General features: G+C 36.4%; 1 protein-coding gene across 1 annotated transcript in view; it reads left to right on the top strand.

The window, feature by feature from the left end:
* LOC124640329 overlaps positions 1 to 23711 on the top strand; it is a 64990-nt gene extending 41279 nt beyond the window's left edge. The window contains exons 2-5 of the mRNA XM_047178044.1: positions 21493 to 21659; positions 21951 to 22144; positions 22533 to 22758; positions 23488 to 23711. Coding sequence (XP_047034000.1) covers positions 21493 to 21659; positions 21951 to 22144; positions 22533 to 22758; positions 23488 to 23692 — 792 coding nt within the window. The 3' untranslated portion in view covers positions 23693 to 23711. The remainder of the gene's footprint in view (positions 1 to 21492; positions 21660 to 21950; positions 22145 to 22532; positions 22759 to 23487) is intronic.
* Positions 23712 to 23952: the final 241 nt, after the last annotated feature.

A 23952-nucleotide genomic window follows, 5' to 3' on the forward strand; every position in this document is an offset into this window, starting at 1 on the left:
AAAAAAGGCATACAAGCATAAAGAAACCTTTTTCTGTCGAATATTCAGATAACACCCAGATGCTATAAGTATGCTTCAGAAATAATAATGGTTAGCTTCAACATAAAGCTTAGACCAATAAATAATTCAAGAGTCGAACGTTAGGGACTTACGACCTCTCGTCCGTTACTCACTCGAGAATTTTGTAATATCGATATATTTATTTATCTATCGATACATAGAAATATCATGGATTTATTATCATCTGTTATTTTTCCTAGATTGTAAAACTGGAGTTTGTATTTGTTTGAAAAGTTTAGATTAATGGTAGACCTAATTTTTTTTAATAATTAGCAAGCTATTCCCTGTGATTCCACCCGCGTCCCACAGAAAAAAACTGACCACGCCCACAAACCTATGTCCTAACTCAGACTTTAGACTATCTGTGTATCTAATTTCATTTAAATCCGCTAAGTAGTTTGGTGTGTTAGCCAGACAGACAGAGTTTACTTTCGTATTTATAATATTACTTACACATGCTAATGGATTTATAATTACCAGGTTTTGAATCATATAAGCTGTATAAAACAAGCTGTTATTATAAATCGGCGAAAACTCTTGGTGAAACTACGAGACAAAAATAGTTCCACGTAACTTATACCGAGAACTAAACTGAATAAACACAATCTTACCAATTTTATTGGGTTTTCACAAGAAAAAATATATATCTAAGTAAATTATCTCTGGATAAAAGATTCGCTGACCCGTGAATCTCTGAAGGTCGGTTTAGGAACAAAGACGTATTTCTTTCTATCACAAGGAAAGAAAAATTGAAATTACCGACGCCTTCCACGGTATTATAATGGGTCTTCTGACATTTCTCCTTAAATAGACACCTTGGGGACGCCATTTTGTCGATGACAGTTCGTCTGTGACGGCCTGGGCTGGTCAAAAAGTTTATGTATAGGCTGTGGTCGGTATAATTAGGTTGATATAGGTACTTATTTTTGTTTGAAGATTATTCCAAAATTATAAATAAGTTTTTTTAATGAAATGCTTTGTTCTAAAAAATACTATAAAATTATGTAAGTATTTTAACATTAACCCCTCTGCTCGACAAGATTTTGACATATGACTTTACCGTTGATTCGGCGGGATATTTTGAATCGCGACATGGAAGTCAAAAATTTGTACTAACTTTCAACACATGAATTCTAAGTCCGTAATGCCTGATCAGAAGTATTTTAACTATAACTTTAGAGCTCACTTATTTGACAACAACGTGCAAAGGTCAAATGGGGTCAGTTAATTCAGAAAAAGATAATAATTACGGTGTTTTTAAGTCTATCGAAAAGTTAGGCATTTCAAATTTGGTGAAAACTTACCAATAAGTAATCGCATCACTTTCTCAAACACAACACAAACGTCATATTTATAACATTTTCAATCCGTTGCAATACATTTCGTGCACTTATTTATGTTCAATAACTAAAAAATCAGCACATAAAATACACAATAAAAATTAACAATTTACAAGATCAGTCAAGTCACAGACAAGTAGAGTTTGGAATGGAGTATTTTTTTTTTTCAATCAGCGGTGTGCATTCGATACCTAAATCGGAAATTTATTATAAATAATCGAATACCAATTTTATATATACCTATTTTTTAATAGCAACTTATTTCAATTTTATTTATTAATTTTAAATTATAGGTTCAATTTGTTTTTGTTGTTAAGAAAAAAGATATTTAAGTTTTTAGCATTAAATTTTTATATGTATTATTTATTTTGGTGTTGCGTCATTCGTAATAATTTTTAACTTAAATTGAATTTTTATTACTTATTACGGAATTTTAATTTATTCTTATACTAGCTTTCCGCCCGCGGCTTCGCCCGCGTGGAATTCGGTTATATTGCGGTATAAATCACAACTATAAGAAAACTTCTCATTCCCACGGAAAAATGTAAGAAGCGCGATGTAACGCTGGATACGATTAGTTGTTAAACCAAAACTGAATGGTACACTATATTATACATTTTCCCTTGTGGAGCAAAAACATGCAGATTTTGGGCACTGGAAACCCAGGAACACGCTACATAGAGCTGACCATGCGAAAAACAATGTTTTTCTAAGTGTACTCCAGCAACCCTTAGAGTTTGGCCTTGTGCTTTATTAATGGTCATTGCAAATGAAACCCTTATAGGAAATTGTAGTCTTTTAAATTGAAATGGGAGGTCTGTTGGAATTGGGTTAGCAGCGGTGAGGGAGTGTCAGACTCTTACCGACTAAAATCGTCGTGTTCCGTTCTAGGCCTTTTATATACCAGGGCCGCGGTATCTCTTTCGAACAACCCGCAGCCCCGGCTGGCCCTGGCCCTACTGGGCCCCACTGATTTCAAAACACCTTAAGACTAAAGCTTTGGTTTCCTAGGAAAGCGGTGCCGTCATATAGCGGCCGTAATACAGCGGTGAATGACGTCACCAGAACGTTGTCTATGTAAACAAAATGGGGCGGTTTCCTAGAGAGCGGTAACTGACGCCGTAACTTCAAAAAGCGGTGCCGCCATTTGCATGACGGCCGTCTTGACGGTGTCAGATAGTTTGGTGAACGTTTTATTGAAAGCGGTGAAACTTTTTTAATACGTATTTGTGTTTTTTTTTTCGGAACAACGTCAAAAATTTGTTACAACTCTTGGAGCAGCGAGGTCGACGAAATTTTAATAGATTTCGTTCGTAACCACGAAGCAATATATAATATAAAAAGTAAAGATTATAGAAAAAGTCAACTAAAACAGAATTGGTGTCGTGAAATTTGAGAAATATTAAATAAAACAGGTTAGTAAGTATGATACAACTAACAAAAAGTTTATGACGGTGTGTTAAAACGGCCGTGGAACTTTCCACATGTCATCACCGTAAAGACGACCGTCTATTTGCGTCCGTAATATGACGGTCGCTATATGACGGCACCGCTTTCCTAGGAAACCCAAGCTTTATTCGCGGCGAACCTTAACACCGCGATACAGAAAAGCACAACGCCATCTATCGAGCTATCGGGAAGCTCGCGATTGAACAATGAGCTACAGGTTAAAGCGCGAGATACCATTGCACTTCTTACGTATTTTAAAAACACATCGTTACCACGTTTTAAAAACACCCAGCGCCATCTATCGCATACCTCAAGAACTAAATAACTTAACTAATACTTATACCAATTAGTAATTCGTTGAATTATAGTTATTTCAGGATAAGTAGATGTAAAAAGAACAGTTAAGACGATAAAACAAATTGTACGTCATCCCTCGGGAATTCCTCATTTTGGAGGATTCATTATCGTATCATTTAGCTTCTAAATTTATATGTTCATATTCGTTTGCAATATATAAGTAGATGTAAAAAAAAACAGTTTAGACGATTAAACAAATTGCACATCATCCCTCGGGAATTCCTCATTTTCGGGGATTCATTATCGTATCATTTAGCTTCTAAATTTACATGTTTATATTCGTTTGCAATATATTACCTTGTTTTAAACGACACACAGCGCCATCTACAATCCATCCATCAAGCAAACAATATTTTTGTTTTCCCTCGGGAATATCTATTTTTTCGGGATAAAAAGTACCCTATTATTTAATCCGGACTTCTGACTTTACGTCTGCAAAATTTCAAAGCAATCGGTTCAGTAGTTACGGCGTGAAAGCGGAACAAACAAACAAACAAACAAACAAACTCACTTTCCGATTTATAATATTAGTAAGGATTATTTCTCAACAATTTTAAGATTTTTGTTTCGGCGGAGGGTATGCCTGGTGTTCTGAAATATAATGCAATTTGTAACTACCAAAGGTATGTACTTATTTGATGATGAGAAACAATAATAATAATTGATTGATTTTAAAGTCACCAAATATTTTTAACCGAATCCCAAAAAGGAGGTGGTTCTCAATTTGGATGTTTGTTTTTGGTCGAAAGGGTATATTCCCCATATTTGTTATTAGGTCCAGGATCTGATGATGGAAACCTTGAGAAATCGAGGGCAACTCTCGAAAATTGTAAGCATAGATAAGGTTATAACTTGACACTCAGATGTATATCTGATAACACTATGAGACAGTAAAGGTTTGGAGCTGACCTGATGATGGAGACCAGAGAAGGTCGAGGGAGTTGAATAGTGCTACCAGGCAAACACCTGAGTGATAAGATTTCAACCTATGTATTTCTGCAACTTTCGAAAGTCGCCCTCGATTTCTCAAGGTTCCATCATCAGATCCTGACCTGATGATAATGGGACCACCTCGGAAGTATACGCTATCAAACAAAAAAAGAATCATCAAAATCGATAAATAAATGGCTGAGTAATCGCGTAACAAACATACAAAAAATAACGGTCGAATTGAGAATCTCCGCTTTTTGGGAAGTCGGTTAAAAATAAGTCGGCGGCGGCCATCTTTCCATCTTGGACCAGCTTTCGATGAACAGCGAACTATTTGTCCTTTCAAACAATAAAATCGTCATAAAATTTTGCGATAACTACACCTAACTACGGCTCTCGTCAAATAGCTTTGCCGCTCAGTTAAAAAGTTGGAAGTAACGAATCGCCATTAAGTTTGGCAGATCTACAGGAATCCTGCACATAAAACACCCGAAGAATAAGTCTTCATTTGCCGTCTTCAGAAACCCTAAAAACCGAAGATTTTTTTTATTCCGGCTACAACGTATTTTCTACCACTGATTTTCTAGCATTTTTTTTCAAAATAAATTAAGTCATTTTACTTTTCCTAATTTATTTTCAGATTATGATAAGTATACAAAAGTGCAATTTAGTAATATTATAATATTTATTTGATATAAATTATAAAATTATTAAATCGATTCTTTATTTTAACGAATCGGATCATTCGATGCAAAACTTCTATCACCGTCGCCATCTTGTCTATGCGTCTTCAAATTTAAAAAAACAACTAATGTAAACAAACATGGCGAGTTCGATCTGAATTCCCGGTAATTACGATTGGATTTTAAAAAGGTATATTTCTAACGGGATGCTAAATATGAAAGGTTTGAATGCGTAAAAATAATTTAAATTTATTTAGTTATTTTATTTAGTGCTCACAAATGTGGTTTGATTGGAAAGAAAATAAATATGAGCGTAAATAATTAGGAAAGTGTATGACTGATTCGCAGACCCCAATAGGGGTCTAAACCGAGCTTACGGTGACATTGATGTTCAGACCCCGATTGGGGTCCGCTACGGATTTGACGGTTAAGTCTCTAGATCTGTAATCATGTTTCCATTAGATACTAAAATAAAAAAAAAATGAAAAAAAAAACTTACAAAACAAAATTCAAATACAGAACCAAATACAAAAAACCAACAGCCTCTAGCCCACACGTCAGTCACTACGAGAACTCACTTTACAAACGTGAATGTCATTAAGTAGTGACTTTCGAACGTTCGTGCCTAAACAGATATTGAGGCAATCACGAACGTTCGAGGTTCGTTAGCGTTCCGATGAGAAGGGGGCCCGTGGTTGCTCCATGTTTCTTATAATTAGACAAGGCCTTTTGATAAGGAAATCGTTTGATGGACTTTATTGTTTGTAAGGTCAAACATTGTAAGGTTTTAATGTTATTTCCAAAAGTCGGGGAAAATTGACAATTCATAGTAGTTCGTAGGTAAGAGTTATACTTTAAAAAGAAATGAAATTATACACATACATAAATTATGTTACAAGTGTGTGTTACTATTATAATGTAGAGAAAAGAGTGAAAGTATAATAAAAAATCAGAGGAAAATAGGAGAAAGATGCAGAGGAAAAACATATAACGAAACCAATGTTTCTTAGAAAAACTTCCATACAAATAGCTTACTGGCCTGTTTCACTCGCGCTGTGGGAGCTACTGCCCGCACCAGGATAAGACAGCCTGTTCAGCCCGTTACTTGGGGAATGGGACTTTCCAATAAAAAAATATTTTTTCATATCGGTTTAGTAGTTTCGGAGTCTATAGTGTACAAACAAACAAAAATGTTTTTTTTGTAATGTAAGTATAGGTAATGAAGTAAACTATACAAATGATTAATTATAGAAAAGCACCTCTTAACTCTATACTTAGTCTATGCTTTACATTACGGAGCCGCTCAGTGTCCCAATTAATTTTACGACATCTCTTTAAAAATTGTTGATGAGAACAAAATTGGAAGCTGTCCAGGTTGTACTTGTTTTTTTGGTACTTTGGTTTAGAGATCAGCAGGAATTTTAGTAAGCTAGGTATAACCTAGCTTACTAAAATAAAAAAAAGGTTTCATACGTAAGCCTAGTAATTACGTATGAAACCTTTTTTTGAGGGTCAAATGACATGTATCTCTATATATTACCTAGTGCTAGTACGTTAGAGAATTCTATCGCTTATATACGCTAGATTTTTATACGCATGATACATTTAGCGCGTTAAAAAGCTTGTTGCAGGGTTTCAGGTGTCATCGATGTTTTAAACAACTGACTGTCAGTATTGCCAAGGGTATTGTGGTGCCCAAGTAACTGGATTAGGGAGTCCAATACACAGTCGCTTCATGTAAAACATTGGTAAGTACTTATGCATCCGGTTACATTGAAATCCAAGAAAAACATATATTTGGGAAAAGGCTAGGCCAATGATGATAAAACATTACTACGAACACTAACAACACAAGTCATCCTCCGTAAACGGAAAGTATTTTTAATTCATTCAATGTTTGTAAACGAACCGTCATCCGCTCCGCCCGGGGGTAAACAAGGGCCTGTCAATACTTATTATTAAAAAGTAAATTGAGAAAATACAAACGGAAATTAATGGAAAAATGCAAGCGATCCCTTTTTTCCTGCAGGTAACTCTGGGAGGTTTAATTTTATTATATTTGTATTACCATGTGCCTAGCTTTTTCCCAACTAATGTGGGGTCGGCTGTCAGTCTGAATGGTTCCAGTTGAGCGCTTGTGTATACCGCATATCTCTCTGATTATCACTCGATTCAGGTACTCACGCAACATTGCTATTAGACTGACTGGTAGACTTTCTAGCTTCTACCAATAATGACTGTCAAAAGATGTATAAATGATAGCCGATAGATCAGGATTTTCAGGAAAGTCTACGTACATCAATATACCTATAGACATTATTTTATATTTGGTGACTGATTGACAAACTCTATCAAGCAACTTAGTTCACATCACTACAATCATAAACGCCATCGAAACATTCTCTCCAAAAAACCTACACCCATCCATACCCCAAATTACGTCCATTTCTAGCTCAAAACGAAAACATTAGGCAAACAAAAAACTAGAATAATACGATGAAAAGGTAGCACTTAAAATAGATTGGGGTTCCTCTGTAGCATGGGAAACAACAGCTGGTATGACGCTGGGCCCTATTTTCTTTCGCCCATCTTCAATGCTGTAATTTTGATTTCTTTTCCTTTGAGTTTACATTTGGAGATGGTAGTTTAGAAAAAGCCCATATAATACCCTCTTTTAAACTACAAACTTCTAGTTGCTTCATGACTATTAACCCGTTGCATGTCGGAGCGCAAATACCTATACGCGAGATACAATTGATTTTCAATTGTTTTATAATAAGCGACATACAAACAGGCGTTAAGGGTTTTAGATAAATGTCTGATTTCTACAAAAATAAACGATTTATTTGTTCTTGCATACGAATGATTTTATAAGTATTCTTTGCGAATTATATGTTTATGACAAAAGTAGCATTGATTAAATATAAAAAGTCCTTAAGGCATTTGTTTGGTTTATCCAGAAAGTATTCACGTTCTATTAAAATAAATAGAACTAAATAAAAATGACTACGGAACCCGAATCACCATGATTCCAGTTGTTTAAGTCTTTTTGAACTCTTTTCGTCTAGTTTAATTGCTCGTAATTATTGTTTTTTTGTAATTTTTTATCTCATTGAAGCGAGAAAGTTAGCATTGAAAGAAGTGTACTTTAATACACAGTCAGTTCAGAAAAGTATGAGGAAATCTAAGACAGTGCCATGTACGGTACACCTTTTTCTGAACGTACACAAGTGTATAATGACATACTTATACAAATATCTATTCCTATTTTCTGACTACGAACACTTCAGATGTCCTAATCAAATAAACAGGCAGTACCTCAACAAACCATAGACAATACCTGTTCTACTACGATGACAGATTAAAAAAAAAGAATAATGTTGCCATGTTTTAAGGAACGAAGTAGGTAAAGTCAATATGCGATGGCGGCATACAGGGGGTGCTCTTGTTTATTTTGTGGGTAGAAACAATATTGTCTCATGTTCCGGCTAGTACAGTTAGCGAAAATAGAAATACAGCGTAACGAGTCTACTGATTTGGTTTCTATATTTGTAATTTTTGAGATTGAATTGAATCTCCATTTTGTATAGGTTGAAGTCGACTTGCAAGCTTTCACGTAAAAACTGTGAAATCGATATTGATGAGAAAATACATTACATTGAAATCTGGACAAAGTGTTGGATTGCTGTTTTTGATTAGTACCTATATACTGGTCCCCTCTCTCCGGTCGTGTCGGTTTGCCGTCCCATCGGGTTATGAGAGTGAAGGAATAGTGAGTGCACCTGTGTCTGCGCAAATGCTCGTGCACTATAATATGTCCTGCGTAGCTGGCTGATCTCCTTAAATGAGAACAGCCGCCGTGGCCGAAATCAGCCGTGGATGCCATTATTATATCAGGTGTGTCATTCACAATCACATTAAATTAAATGCGTTAATGTACTGGTTAAAATATGACGATTAACACAAAGAAAAAAGAAAAATACGTAAAAATAAAAAAATGAATAAAACAAACAAAGTAAAAACAATAAAAATGTGCGAAAATTAGAACACTATATAATTAGAACACCATATAAAAGTCAGTCACTACAAACAACTGAAATTCTCCCTTGAAAACTGACAGCTATCAACTGATCAAAACATTCGATACTCCTAACTTTATCTCTGCTTTACACATGATGTTGTAAATTATAAAAACGAAAAATGAATCCTGTGGTTAAACCACTGAATGGATTAGGTTATTTTTTTTACAATTCGCTATAGAATATCATAAAGTATTTGCGATAGGATTTAATGTGATTGTGAACGACACAACCGTTATCCTAGTCCCACTTCACTCTTTCTAACTACTTAAAACACAACACGGGCATAAAAATAACAGTCAATATTATAACAATAATTCGCAACAAGAGTCTTTAAATGCTCAAAAAGTCGGAAAATATATTTTTCAAAAATCTTTTTGTAAACTGTTTTTGTTGCTCACTGTACTAAAATGAAAAGATAGCAAATAATACATTTTACCTTTTACAATAACCCGAGTTGAGATATTATCTAAATAATAAGGGTTTATATTTTACAATGTTCAGTTACTGTGCTCAAATATATTTGTATGTGAACGGGGTAAGGTTTGGTTAGGGGTGCGGTTTAATGGCGAAAATAAAAAGATTAGATGTACATTATAATTATATAACTTGGTAAATGTCAGTCGATAAAATACATTTTAATTTTCAATAGATAGATTTTAAGAAGGATTTGATATACAGAAATAAATTAAATGATATTTATGTATGCACATTATAGGATACACATCAATTTAAAAAAAACAATTTATCCTGCCATAGATACAAATATCAAAACTATTATGTTCAAAAAGAATTATTACGAAGAAGGAAAAGAAAAACTTTATTCTAAAAATAAACCAGTTCATATCAAAACAAGTCTCAAAATATTGTTCAGAAAGCAATCCCCATTCAGCCACAACTGTCATCGCACGCTAACTCAAAGAATTCAAAAAGTCCGAAATAAGAATTCCGTTCTAAAACCAGGATATAAAATTAAATATCCGGAAAGAATCAAGGCGTTATCTGTAATAGAAATCTGTGGATTTATCGGCTCTGTGGCTGTGGGTTTGTACTGGCTTTCGAATGAAATATAGGCTGTACCGTCGGTGGTCGTTGCCTTACTTCGTTTTTTTCCATAGACAACACTACGCGCTGTATTGGCGCGCTTTCGAGCCAATTTTTACTGGTTATTTTTTAAATGGCGGTAGGTATGTGTTTTGTGTTGCAATGGATTTACATTTTTGGTGGATTCGTTGATGGGAATGCACGGCTGGGATGCGAATTGCCGATACTTTAATGGAAATAAGAGCATTACGTATAAATGGCAAACGAGTCGAGGTTAAATTTCACATTTCGCTGTAAGTAATAAATCGTCGAGTTTTTTCTTTTTGGCTTATTCCAGATATTGGGAGCTCGTTTGTTTGTTTATTCAGATTTATAAAGCCAGGAAAAAGAGTTTAGTTTCCTCGTAGATATTATTTATAGGGAATTTGGTATCAAGGAAGGGTTTGACGTACGGCTGACACAAGTTTTATTCGTAAGACCTTACAGGACGTTTGTTCTTTTGATAGTCTTTGGTACGTGTTAAGAAAGGGTGATTGACCTTCGTATTTTCGTAGTTGAATAAGTGTCGTAGGTGCTATCAGGTTTCGGCACCGCCTCGGGGCATCGCATCGCCGTCAACGATATGAATACAATAAAACCTTTTTCCTTTCACATTCGGAAGGTAAGTCGCAGTTTAACAAAGGATGTGAGGGAAAAAATATATATCTAAACATTTCTTTAGCCCACCTAACTATGAGGGGGCCGTCAAGGGGGAAATAATAATTCCAATTTTATTGGGAATGTCCTTCAACAAGATTTTTCCATACGATGGAAGCAATTTATGTGATAACGCTCGGGGAAATTGCTTTCTGCCCTTTCTTTGCGTCTATTGAATTTATGGCTCGATTCAGTCTGAATGATATTTATGGAACAACTACAGTTGGCCCGCGTAATTTATTATATCTCATCAAAATCTATTTTTGGTAGATAGAAAGAATTGGTGTCAACTTTGTTTGGTTAGGTATCATTTTCCTGTTCATGGGTTTCTTTTAATGGAAAATGATTGAGAATAGAACGATTTTTTTTTACTTGAGACCATGTAACTTTTTTGTCTGTTGAAAAATCTTCGTACCACGTACTAAACAATCTAGTTCCAAAACTTTTCAAAAACTGTTCAAAATATCCTCAACAGCTATCCTTTGTAAAAATAAAGGACGACACACACGAACTTGGTTCGTTGTTTCAAACTTCAACGTTCCCTTGTTTTTACGGTGTGTGCAAATGAAGCGAGCTATCGGTAAAGCTGGGTTCATACGGTGCGTGATTCTGGGGATTAGCAGTACCGTGGTGACGAAGCCGGCCAGTTACAAATGAAGGAGTCTCCACCGTTATTGAGTGTGTGTTAGTTTTTATGAAGGAATCTATACTAGGTAATATTACAACACGCTGAGCTTGAAAACTACTCCGATTTGAAAAAGGTCAGTAATGTATGATTAGAAGAAGGCTATAAGTTACTTGTTATCCTGGACGTAGCTAAGTTCCCACGAGATCCGAATGAAACCGGAGAAACAAACTGTTTGAATCTGTCCATAATATTTCTCACCGTAAAATGCCAGTTGTACAGCTCGATAATACTAGCGGAATTTGCGTATACACTCGGCTATGCTACTCTCTAAAATAGCCATCGCGTGGTTTCAGGTGTGATCGTGTGTACTTACAGAAAGAAGTCAATCGTTTGTTGTCCGCATACTCGCGACATAATCTATAAAGCGTACTATGCCCCGAGAAATAAACGCTAGTCGAAAACCAGCTTTAGAAATGGAGAGACCAGGTGGCGCTTCCGCGTCATTTCTCAAGAAGCTTCCACATCATTCAGTGGTGCATCGAGCTGATGCAAAACAGGTTGTGCACTTGTTTGTTTACTAGGAAGTTTCTATATTCTTCCGAAAATACTTGAAGCTTTAAGAAATGCTATAGAGATCTTGAACATATTCAAAGTAAGAATCAATGCTACTTTTAAATTTTTTCGTAGTCACCTTAACAGATGTTGTAAAATAAAAAAGTTGTTTACTCGCACACGCTCATTTCAGGAACTAGAATCCATTTGAAGCCACATGCCTATTAATTAAGGAAGCTACAAACAAGCCACTTTTATCCGAGGCGTAAAGTACATCCCGCGGACTTATCGATACTAGGCAATTACAATTACACCTCAAAACAAAATCACCTCGCATTACACTGCCCACCATAAAAATCAACCACACTTAAAATGTTCACAACTAACAGAAAACCAGCCCGTTAAAATGCACTGCAGTGTTTAAATCCAACATGGTGGCCGAATGTTACTTTAAGCAGGTCTAATGCATCTTTTATTGGCAATGCTTGAACTCCTGAGGAAATGGAAATACTCGTAACATTTCATGAATCCGAGAGTAAAAGGAAATACATAATCTTGAATGTACGGTACGAGGTTTCAATTTGGACTTTACACTTGTGGATTGAAAAACCGTAACATTACTATTCTATGTATATGTACTTGAAGTGAAAGTGTAAAAGTGAAGAACTTGTTTGTCTGATCATATCTACGCTAATATCATAAAGGGGAATTATATTTACGGTTGCTTGTTTGTACCCTAGGGGCGCGGGTTCGATCCCAGGTCAGGCAAGTACCAACGCAACTTTTCTAAGTTTGTATGTACTTTCTAAGTATTTCTTAGACACCATGGACTGTGTTTCGGATGGCACGTTAAACTGTAGGTCCCGGCTGTCATTGAACATCCTTGGCAGTCGTTACGGGTAGTCAGAAGCCAGTAAGTCTGACACCAGTCTAACCAAGGGGTATCGGGTTGCCCGGGTAACTGGGTTGAGGAGGTCAGATAGGCAGTCGCTTCTTGTAAAGCACTGGTACTCAGCTGAATCCGGTTAGACTGGAAGCCGACCCCAACATGATTGGGAAAAGGCTCGGAGGATGATGCTTGTTTGTACCCTAAAGCCTCCGAAACTTCTGAACTGATATGAAAACTTCATTCACCGTTGGAAAGCTACACTATTGCCGAGTATTATGGGATATAATATATTCCTGTACGGGCAGCAGTTCCAATAGGACGCAGGTAAAACCGCGGGAAAACGTTGTTTAATATTTTTGGTTTGCTAGAACGTGCTAATTTTAGGAACTACTGGACCGTCTCGAAAAACTTTATTTTAGTGCCAGATACCTCATTTATCGAGGAAAGAAAAAGCTTAGTAGTCAGCGCAAAACATCTTTAAAAAATCCTACAAAAACACAAAACAAAAAAATCTTAAGCCATAATTCATTTACCCTATATTTCTTCCTTTACACAACCACTGGAGTTTTTATTATCACTCTGCAGTACTTATGTAATGTTGCCATACTTCGTCAATTATATTTTTTATAGTGTAACCTTTTTGCTTTTACGGCGAAGGCTTACGGTGAAAAATATACTGTTTCCAAGGTAATTTATGGTGCAGGGTGACAGGCGGCACCTGTGTAGTCCACAGACTATGTACAAGGATATTATGTAATTATAAACATACTTTTTTAGAGTTTCATACCCAAAGAGTAAAATGGGAACGGATATGTTTGTGCTTTTGTCACCAGACTATCAGGTCAGTATATCTCATGAACAGCGATAGTTGGACAGTTGAACAGATGATCTAAAATTGTTGAGGCTTCAACAACAAATAGGTACTGAAAACTAGAATAAATAAATATTTTAGAAGGCTTCCATGCAACAAACGTGATTTTTAGGTATTTTATAGAAAATGGGTACGTAACTCTTCGTGTGCGTGTCCGAACCGTACTTGGGCGGTTTTTAGAATTTATGTTTAAGCTTAGAACTTAATTTACCTTTTTATATTATTTTTGGCTTCCAAACTCAACAGAAACTTGTGCTCAGAATTAGAATAAATTAAGAAAGTTTGCTAACCCCGAATCTTAGTAATGTCTATCTTAATTCCAAACGATTTAATCACTCATTCAAGTTCTAACTGTTTCTTAATTAATTTAGGTAGTCTAACATCTGTGTGAATAGTTTTAAACTTAAATTCTTAGTTAAAATTTACGTTAAAACCAGCTTTTGCCAGTGGTTTCACCCGCGTTGCATGTTAACTTCTTTGTGTACCCGAAAATATTGCCTTAAAAGTCAAAGTTAAAGAATAAAAATTGATTCTTTTGTTCTTCCTCGATAAATGGGCTATCTAACACTGAAAGCATTTTCCTGGGAGCGCGATCGAGTAGTTAAGTAAATTAATAAACTCTTCAGCTTTAAAATATTAGAATATCTAGATTAGGCACGAATATTAATTTTGCTGGATCTTGGTCTGCGGTTAAAAGTGGGTTGTTTTAATTTAGATTGGGCATTCTCTTTCGTATTTAAATGTAAATATTATTCATGTCAGATCAAATGAAAGAGTAAACAATTACCTCCTTACCAATAAAGGATACTTGAAAATACCTATGTTCATGTTATACCCAGTATTTTAGCTCCTGTCTATTGCACCTATTACGGATTTAAAGTTCATTGTTTAATCCCACATAAAAACAAATATACTGTCAATCGCGCTTGCAGTTGATATTAAATCACAATTTATCTTTGTATGATCAACTTTTGAACTCCTTATTTAGAGAGGTCTTTAAAAGATCACAATACATCAATAACAACACTAAAACTCTTCAAATACATGTTCACAAAAGCAGCTTTCTAAATAGAAATATCACCCACGAACTCACGGGTTGTGGCGCTTGCAATGTTGCAAACTTCAAAAGTATTTTATATAACACAACATTTACTTGGATTTTGCGAAAAATGTTAAATGCCCGTTAGAAGGGACGGATACTAAGCGGACTTTAGACGAATTTTGTCGCTGCGGGAACGTTTTGTGTGGCGTTTCTCTTACTTGGTATATATATTTTTCTGCTGCAGTAGTTTTATGATTTTGTGTGGAGTCTGAAAAGGTTTAGTTGTGGAGGTAATCTCGTTTGTGTAGATGAGTTCTTATTTTAAAATTTCAAGTGTAAATTATTGGCTTTGGACTCGATATTTAATTGGTAGCGTTGAGTTTTCGTTGACTGATTGATGATTAGATTTTTGTCATAAATGTACCATATCTCCATCTCTAGAGTACCACTTACAGCCATGCTATCACCACCGTATCGGCTCAGTCATTTTAGGGTAAAGTCAAAAGAAACCGTTATAATACTTTTCTAATATGCAGGTCGCTTCCAACCGGTATCTGTGGCGATCTAAGGGGGAGGCCTATGTTTAGCAGTGGAAGTCCTATGGCTGACATGATGATGATGAAATATTGGTCTACTGACTTGAACTTAGGTAAATGCGTTACTTTTATTTTCAGAATTGTAGTTGTTAAGATGCAGATAGAAGAAGCCTCTAGTTAGGTACTTCGAAAGACAAAGCATCATTTATTTTATAATCCCAAAGAAGCCCCTTATAAGTCTTAATATGCATGAAGTTGAATACAATTGTCACTATGCATATTTACCTTTCTTTATTTTATAACCTAATAGAACATAAACATAAGCCGTCTTACCACAAAAACTTTTAAACGTCAGTTTATGCCATGTCTAAAAAAATGTCAAATTATGACGTTGACATATGGTTCATTTTGCAGCCAAAATTTTATTAGACAAGTGTAAAACAGGGTTTAAAGTTTTTGTAGTAAGGCCCATAGTATATCAACAGTACGGGCGCACAGGTGCGTCCGGGCGTCATGTGTTGTCTCGCGCCATTTCCTGTCGCGCTGTAGCATGTCGCCAGTGTAATGCCATTGATGTAGTAGACGAGTAGACGAATGTGCTACCTATTTTGTTTATTATTTTAAAGATAGGTTAATTTACACTTTATAGAAAGACTAACTTCCGATTGCAGTTACGTCTACGTCCCCGTCTGCGTAAAAAGTAACCTATCTCCATCTATAGAATGCTAATCATCTCTATCCTCCATTGATCTAAAACTGAAACATTTTTTGCTGGGATTTGCGAATTAATACAAAAATCAATAGCTCCTTATCAAGTGGTTACTCTTCAGAATGACATGGTGTATTTTGGTAAGTGGAACTGCCTGGAAATTGTTTTATTGCTTAGCATCACAATTTGTGATGCTGATGCTAATGAGAATGAGTGGACGGTAAACTTTCCATGAAACATATGTGTGGGTCGTATTTGTACATCTAAATGAAAGAATAATGAAAGCATTTTCCTCCCCTTTGTCAAAGCATTTTCATAGAACTACCGGACCAATTCCATGAACTAAAATAAATAAATCTTAAGTTCTTTCTGAATCTCCAATGAAACCTCATCTTCTGAAGAAAACGTAATCTCGATAAAGGATTGAGTCGCTCATATAAAATATGTCGCTATAATGCCCTACCTCATATCATCATCCACGCTCAATGCAAAACTTGAAATAGCGTACAAAGCAAAATCAAATCTCCCTCATTTGCATAGAGTGTACTTTCTTTCATATAAACCTTCAACCGTGGGAATTCTTAGAAAATTTCAAGGTAGAGAAATATTTTCATTGCGTTTTGGTCGTACGTCGCTTTCCAAGCCTCCCTAGGAATGTTTCAGTTAAGAAATACTTTTCGTAACAAGGGGAAACAAAAGATCCATTTAATTGGTACACGTCGGAATGTATATAGAAATGAAGTTTGTTTGCCGTTGCTAAGATTGTGCATTTCAAGTATTTCGCTTTGTGGAGTTGGCTAATTTTACAGACGGTTTATATTGTTATTAAATTATGAGATCATATTTTGAGGGGTTTTCATTGTTCCTTCGCTTTTGCTTTGAGTTTTGATTATTGTGGTTGTAAACTTTGTATTTTGTTATGCGATTACGTTCTCGCTTTGTGTTTTTAGGCTTTTGAAGTTATTTTGTCATTAAAAGAAATATGGTGTTAAATAATTTCGAAAGTATCGAAACAATATGCAATACTTACTAAAAAACATGTCTTCAAAAAGAAATGTAAAACTGGCACTCCTCTGCATCCGATTAGACTGGAATCTAACCAAAATAGTTGGAAAAAGTTAGGCATAAGTTGACCTTGTAAAGAAGGTACTACTAAAGAAAATACCCCTTGTCAACCCATGCAATCTGAGCACATTTCCCATACCGACCTACCTAGAGAAACTTTCACCTATTCCGTGATTTCTTTTTGCACGTTTTTCCTCAATTTGTTGCAAGAAGTTATCAGGGCCGAAATTACCTTAATTAAAGCAAGTCTTTTGCTATGTTTACGGAATAAAATGGTAATATGAAGTCGGTGCGTGGGGACAATTGGCATTATTTTATTTCTTATCTTTTTGATTGCTACGGAGGTTTCTTTATGAAAGTAATGAACAAATGAGATGGGATACAATACAATGTACTTATGATAAATGTGTGTTGTTTTGGGAATTGGTAAAATACATATCCACCTTTAGGATTGGAGTTTATTTTTTTGATGAGTTTTGCGTGTTTCGTTATAGTATTATTTGCATAGTGTTTTTGAAGGTTATGCTTACGTATTTACAACAAAAAAAAACGTTCTTATTGGTTACATATCACTCGCTTAGCTTTGCTCATTTTCACTGGGCAAGAATAAATATTATAGGTTCAGTCATCTAAGAAATATGCTTGAATATTTATTATGGTGTGTAATAGTTGTGCCTTTATTTATTTTTAAAGGATCATAACAAACCATTTCTTCAAAATTACCACGACCAACCCTTCGCTGGGCACGCAATATTTTAAGCCTTTCCTAAATAAAGACAAATGCATAAGGCTAATCCGCAAGGGTTACCTCTATTATGAATCTACCCCGTAATAAATTTCTAAGGGGAACTATAATGCTTTTAATGGGTTTTGCAGCCCTTAAACGGACGTTGATGACCCTGTAATTGGGTATAACTAGTGTGTGTTTATCGTGAGAATTATGAATATGTTAATATTGCTAATTGGGCCATCGATAGAGTTTTAGTTATGATTGAGCGATTTCCGAATTCAGAGCTGGGACTTTGTCTCGCATAGAGTCTTAGCATTTTGCTGAGCGAGGGCCGTATTGCGTGCTTGTGACGCATACGACGTAACTGTTAAGTTATCACGGTTCTTGAGATATCCTGGTGACAGACGAATTCCGAAGTCTTATGCCCGTTTTCACCAACAATTATAGCGCGTCAAAAATCGAAACATAGTTTTCGCCCCGCGCTCCAAGCGAACCGTCGACGCCCGGCGCGCAAGAGACGCGCACGATCCGCTTCAAACCGGCGCGTGGCGGGTGCTGCGCCCCCGCCGCCCGCCAGTCCAAAAGTCCAGTTAGTCCGCGACCCGCTCCGTCAGCAACAACACGCGCGCGCGCTGCCGCGCGCCGACCCTATAGGTCGTGTTTAGCTAGTGTTTTCTGTTTAAGTTTTGTCTTGTCCTCCCATTGTTGTTTACAATGTATATTTACTCGATTATACGCCCTTTTTACATATATCCAACGTTTTATTCAGTAGTTCGCGTACCCCGAGCTATACAATCTCTTAACGTTTCCCTAACTAAGTGTCACTTACAATAAGGGCTCACCCAAAAATAAAGGTGATAAGGGACACTTAAACGTTGGTGAAAACGAAATTCGTATTAAGTGTTACCTAAATGCCCTTAGGGAATCCCTAAATTTAAGTATTTGTTGGTGAAAACGGGCATTAGTAATAGGGTCCCGTTTCACCCTGTAGGTACGGAAATGTAATTTTATACGTAATTAAATGTAAATCTTTATGACGCAATTATAAAGCTGGTTGTATTTTATATGCATTTGACGTTACTACATAGATTTCATAAAATTTACAAGAATAAATCTTCGCAATAACTCGGACTCGCTTAAAAAATATTGAACAGAACTACAAATTAAAACTTTTTCAAGTAGTTTCGCGACAAAGTTGAAATCGCGATACCTTCGATTTCCATTGAATTTCAGTCTATCTTCTATTAATTTTAAATCAGTAAGAGACCTCTTTAATAAGTTGAAAAGTTAGGCTTAAGTTGAAGATAATTCTGTTAATATCGCCCGGTCTTTTATTGTAAAGTTTAAGTTTTTAATTAGTTTTCTAGGTTGTAGTTAGAATGGTAGAAGAAATGGAAAGATTGAACGTTATGTTTGCACGTTGCTTTATCTGCGTCTTTAGGCGAGAGTATTACTGCCCATACCCAGATAAATACTAGCCTTTGGCTATTCTGGGATCCCTATAAGTATCATCAAAATCATCATCGTCTGTCTAACCTTTTTCCAACTATGTCGGGATCGGCTTCTAGTCTAATCAGATGTAGCTGAGTTGGTACCAGTGTTTTACAAGAAGCGACTGCCCTATCTGACCTCCTCAACCCAGTTACCCGGGCAACCCAATACCTTGAAGGTATTGGTTAGTGTGACTCACACTTATAGGTTTTTGACTACCCGTAGTAGCAGAGAGTTTCATTAAAATCCTTTTAGTGGCGACGAAGAGTAACAAACATACATTCACATATCCTTATAAACTTTTATAACACATATCGAAATTTTAGCGATCTTTTACCTATTTACCTTCATCATCCTCTTCACATGACCCATCCATCCTACGCTATTAGTTAAAAGGAACGAGTTAACTGACTGACACAAACTCGAGGTAATGTGAGACAAGATTTAATTAGGAACGGGACAAAGAATATGCTTGTCTGTGAAATAAACATTTTATATTTCTTTTGTAGATACGTTATTTAATAAAACTTAATTTCCTCGCTTGAAAAAGTATGTACGTATTTTGTTTGTTCATCTTAGAAACCTTTCTCTGAGTTACAATTATAACATACAAGTTAATTAATGAAATCAATAAGATTCATCAATTTGTATATTATCTGCGATAGTGAACTTTGTATTTCGTAAGCCTCAAACTAATGTTTCTGTTGTCTAACCCCTTTTTGAACCTATAGAATTGTGTAATTACTCATGTGTTTATTTAACACATAAATATCAATTGTGTGTGTCGAGACTATAATATGACTGTTTCACCCTCGTTCTTAGGAAAACTACATCACACGCTAGCCTATATAACCATGTTCAGGAACCCACTTATACTGAAATTCAAGAGATTTTGGTACTGGCTTCAGAAAATTTAAAATTTTTCGTCATCATTTTCGTCTAATGCTTAACTTCATCATCATCATCATCATCTCAGCCACAGGAAGTCCACTGTTGAACATAGGCCTCCCCCTTAGATCTCCACAGATAAATGCCTGTTGGAGGCGACCTGCATCCAGCGTCTTCGACCTTTATAAGGTCGTCTGTCCACCTTGTTGGTAGACGTATACTTATTTACTTTTAATTCTTCAAAATATAATACAGACAAAATCATTTGTATCACACAAAAAACACGTTATATGAAAACTCAAAAAAATCCAGGTTACATAAAAGTCTTATCAAAGATTTTTCTGATTCATTGAACCCCATAATTGGTTGTAAGTCATAAAAATTGCAGTACAGCATTATGTGAAGTCAACTGTGCATTTGTGAAGAAGTTATGTTTTTCTGTCTGTTGTATTTGTGTTTGGGCTTGAGTTATGCTGCTGAGCCTGTCATTAGTTGTAGGGTAAGTCATCGTTACCATTTAAAAAGCAACCGCCTACGGTTTTACTTGGGTCCCCTGGGAACTACTTTGTGTACCTAGATAAAAAAATGGCCTATAGCCTTCCTCGATATATGCGTTTGTTAATGCTGGATTATTTTTTTTAATCTATCCAGTATGTCCTGAGATTAGCGCATTCAAACAAGCTCTTCGGCTTTATAATAATGCTAGTTTCTGCCATCGGTTTCCCATGCTGTGGGAAATTCTTCATGAACCTGGATAAAATGTAGCTTATGGCCTTCGTCGACAAATGAGCTATCGAACACTGAAATATACTTTCTATTGGATTGTTTTCTGAGATTAGCCCGTTCACACAATAGACAAACTCTTCAGCAATATTAGTGTAGGTAGATGATGAGTTTATTATTATTTATTTCATTCTTTGTATAAAGCTCAAAAACCTTACAGCTTATAGGCTATAATTATTGCTAACTGACTTAAGTTTATTTTCGTCTGTATCGTGATAGTGCTTCTAAGAATAACAAATAGTTCTTTCATGGGAAAAATAATAAATAAAATATTTCTAAGTGGGTATCATACATATTATCAAGAATATCGTCCATTAGCAAAACAGATTTTTCAAGGAATTCGCAGTAAACCTCAGTTCTCCTAAATTCTACTTTTATAGTCATTGTGAACATTTCAACTCTAACTATCACGGTTCATGAGATACAACCTGGTGACAGACGGACGGATGGACGGACGGACGGCCTGACAGAGGAGCGAAAACAATAGGGTCCCTTTTTACCCTTTGGGTACGGAACCCTAAAAATATGGCCTACATAGGTCCTTATATACACAAATACATTTCATACTGATATTTAATATTTAAAGTAAAATTGGTTATTTAGGCCCTAAACAATAAAACATTTTTGAAATTTCATCATTTACTCTTATTTTCGAAAATATACTTTGCAGTATCGCAGTAACCATCTCCGCCAAGATGGGGGCCTATGCTTCGAGATTCCCCCGTGGCAACATCAGCCGGTTGTGTTGGAGGAACACCTCGTTGGTCTGAGGCTGAGGTGGGGGAACTCCTCCGATTCACGACGGCAGTTGAGATCGCAACTCGCTTTGGCTAATAGGTAATCAGTTTTATGTACCAAATATCTAGTTTTATTGCAGTTCTGTCATCTTTAGAACTGGTAGTTGGCAATTGTTTGCACGCATATACACGCGGAGCCGTCGGTACGATCCATTCGTAGTAACCGCAGGAAAAAGGCGCTTATGTGAAAGCGCAAATTTCAAAAAACTCTTTAATGACTATAGACATTCAAAGAGTCTTCAAAAACTGCATATTTCTGCATCAATATTAAAATTAAATGCATGTAATCTCGTAACTTTGTCCACATATAATACACAAATTGTTTCCACAGTGAAATATCTCGATACATGGACACAGTCCTGGCTCCATTCCTGGACACTTACCACAGAAACATACAGAACTCCTACCAGCAGTTAACTGGCAAGATATTGAGGAGAATCAAAGACGAGATCAATGGAGCCATACAGAAGAAACAGATGATTTACACTGAGTTGACGCAGTTGGCTGATAATTTGAAAGTACCAGGTAGACTTAATATTGTATTTATTTCCTCCAGTGGTTTCTTTTCCTGAGGGAACTAGTTCGCGTTTCTAGATAGAAAGTATTTCACAACTAGGAGGTCTTTAAGTTCTAACAGTATGAAGCTGAGTATTTAACATGAAGCGACTGCCTATCTGATCTCTTCAACACAGTTACCCGGGTAACTCCTTATAAAGATGTTCCTCAGTAAGAGAGAACTCGATTTCCCTTAGAAAGCGACATTCAAGTCAGGTTTTCTGGCTTCTGACAACCCGTAACGACTGCCAAAGATATTCCAATGACAGCCGAGAAGTATGCTTCTTTCTACGCGATATCCAGAAACCTTTAGCTGATTCCTCGAAACGCTCCATAAAATCTCCACTATTTTCTTCAGGCATGTGCGAAGAAGAAAGGCGAGCAGCTCGCACTCTCGCCAGCAGACATGTCTCCTCAATCTACGCCTGTACTGAAGAGGCTCGTGGCTCCATTGCCAAGATGGGAAAGTATGCTGAGGAGATGATCGGGATCACCAGGAACCATATGCAGGCGACACTGGTAGAAGCCACCAGGGCGTTTGAAGATCAAGACTTGGGGGCGCAAAGGAGTGCTGTCTTGCCAAAGTGAGTAAGCAATAATTTCATGTTTATAATTACAGTAGCTTCCAGTGTTATCACTCGCTTCTTGAGCGAACTACTTCGCGCATTCGGATAAAATGTAGCCTATAAGTCTTTCTTAGAGAATGGGCTATTCAATACTAAATGGAATATTCAACTGAAATAGTTTTTCAAATCGAGCCTGTATCTTTTGATTAGCGCGTTCGAGTAAACAATGTACTAACAGCTTTAAAATATCGGTATAGACAAATTTTCAATTACATGTATCATCATCTCCCGAGCCTTTTCCCAACTGTGTTGGAGTCGGCTTCCAGTCAAAACGGATGCAGCTAAGTAAGCCAGTGCTTTGAATTATATGTATGAACCGAGTTTTTAAATATGAATGTTTGATTAAAGGCTCGAGCAGACCGGATGCGTATGCGTAACCACGTCGTAGTCACGCGCGTAGTTACGGCGTAACCATGAGTTGTAATGTATGGAAATGTATGAGACAGGCCACACCACTTGCGTAACGTAGACGTGCGCGTCGTTACGCAAGCGGTGTGGCCTGTCTCATACATTTCCATACATTACAACTCATGGTACGTGCACGTCTACGTGCACGTCTACGCTTACGTCTACGCATACGCATCCGGTCTGCTGGAGCCTTTAATTAGAAAATGATATTCAAGTCCTGCACTCAGAAGAACTCCAAATCCTACTATAAGAAGAACTTAATCACATTTCTGTTACCAGAACCGATGTCTCCTCCTGTCTAGAAGAGCTCTCTCGAGCAGCAGTCATCCTTGGCTACGAGCTGGACCTCAGCCTTACCAACGCCAGAAGACATAACGAACAGTCCTGCGAAAGACTGACTTCTTGCACGTCCAGGGCCAGAAGACATACAGAAGAGGAGATCGTTGCTTTAAGAGACCAGATCTATCAGTGTGTTTTTGCATGAAATCGCCGAGAAAATATTTAAGAGCTAGGTTTTTGAGGAATACGATATGAGAAATATGCAGTTCAGTATTTTTTGGTAAATAAAGTAGAATGTATTTGGAGTTTTATTACAATTTTCTCGACAAAAACACAGCTTGAATGGGCAATCTAACACTGGCAGATTTTTTGGAAGAGAACCTGTAGTTTCTGAGATAAGCATGTTCAAAGAAATATACTCTTCGGCTTTATACCTCTAATATTGGTATAGATTCCGCAAGATAA

The sequence above is a fragment of the Helicoverpa zea genome, chromosome 20 (assembly GCF_022581195.2).
Source record: "Helicoverpa zea isolate HzStark_Cry1AcR chromosome 20, ilHelZeax1.1, whole genome shotgun sequence".
In the NCBI taxonomy this organism is placed as follows: Eukaryota; Metazoa; Arthropoda; class Insecta; order Lepidoptera; family Noctuidae; genus Helicoverpa; species Helicoverpa zea.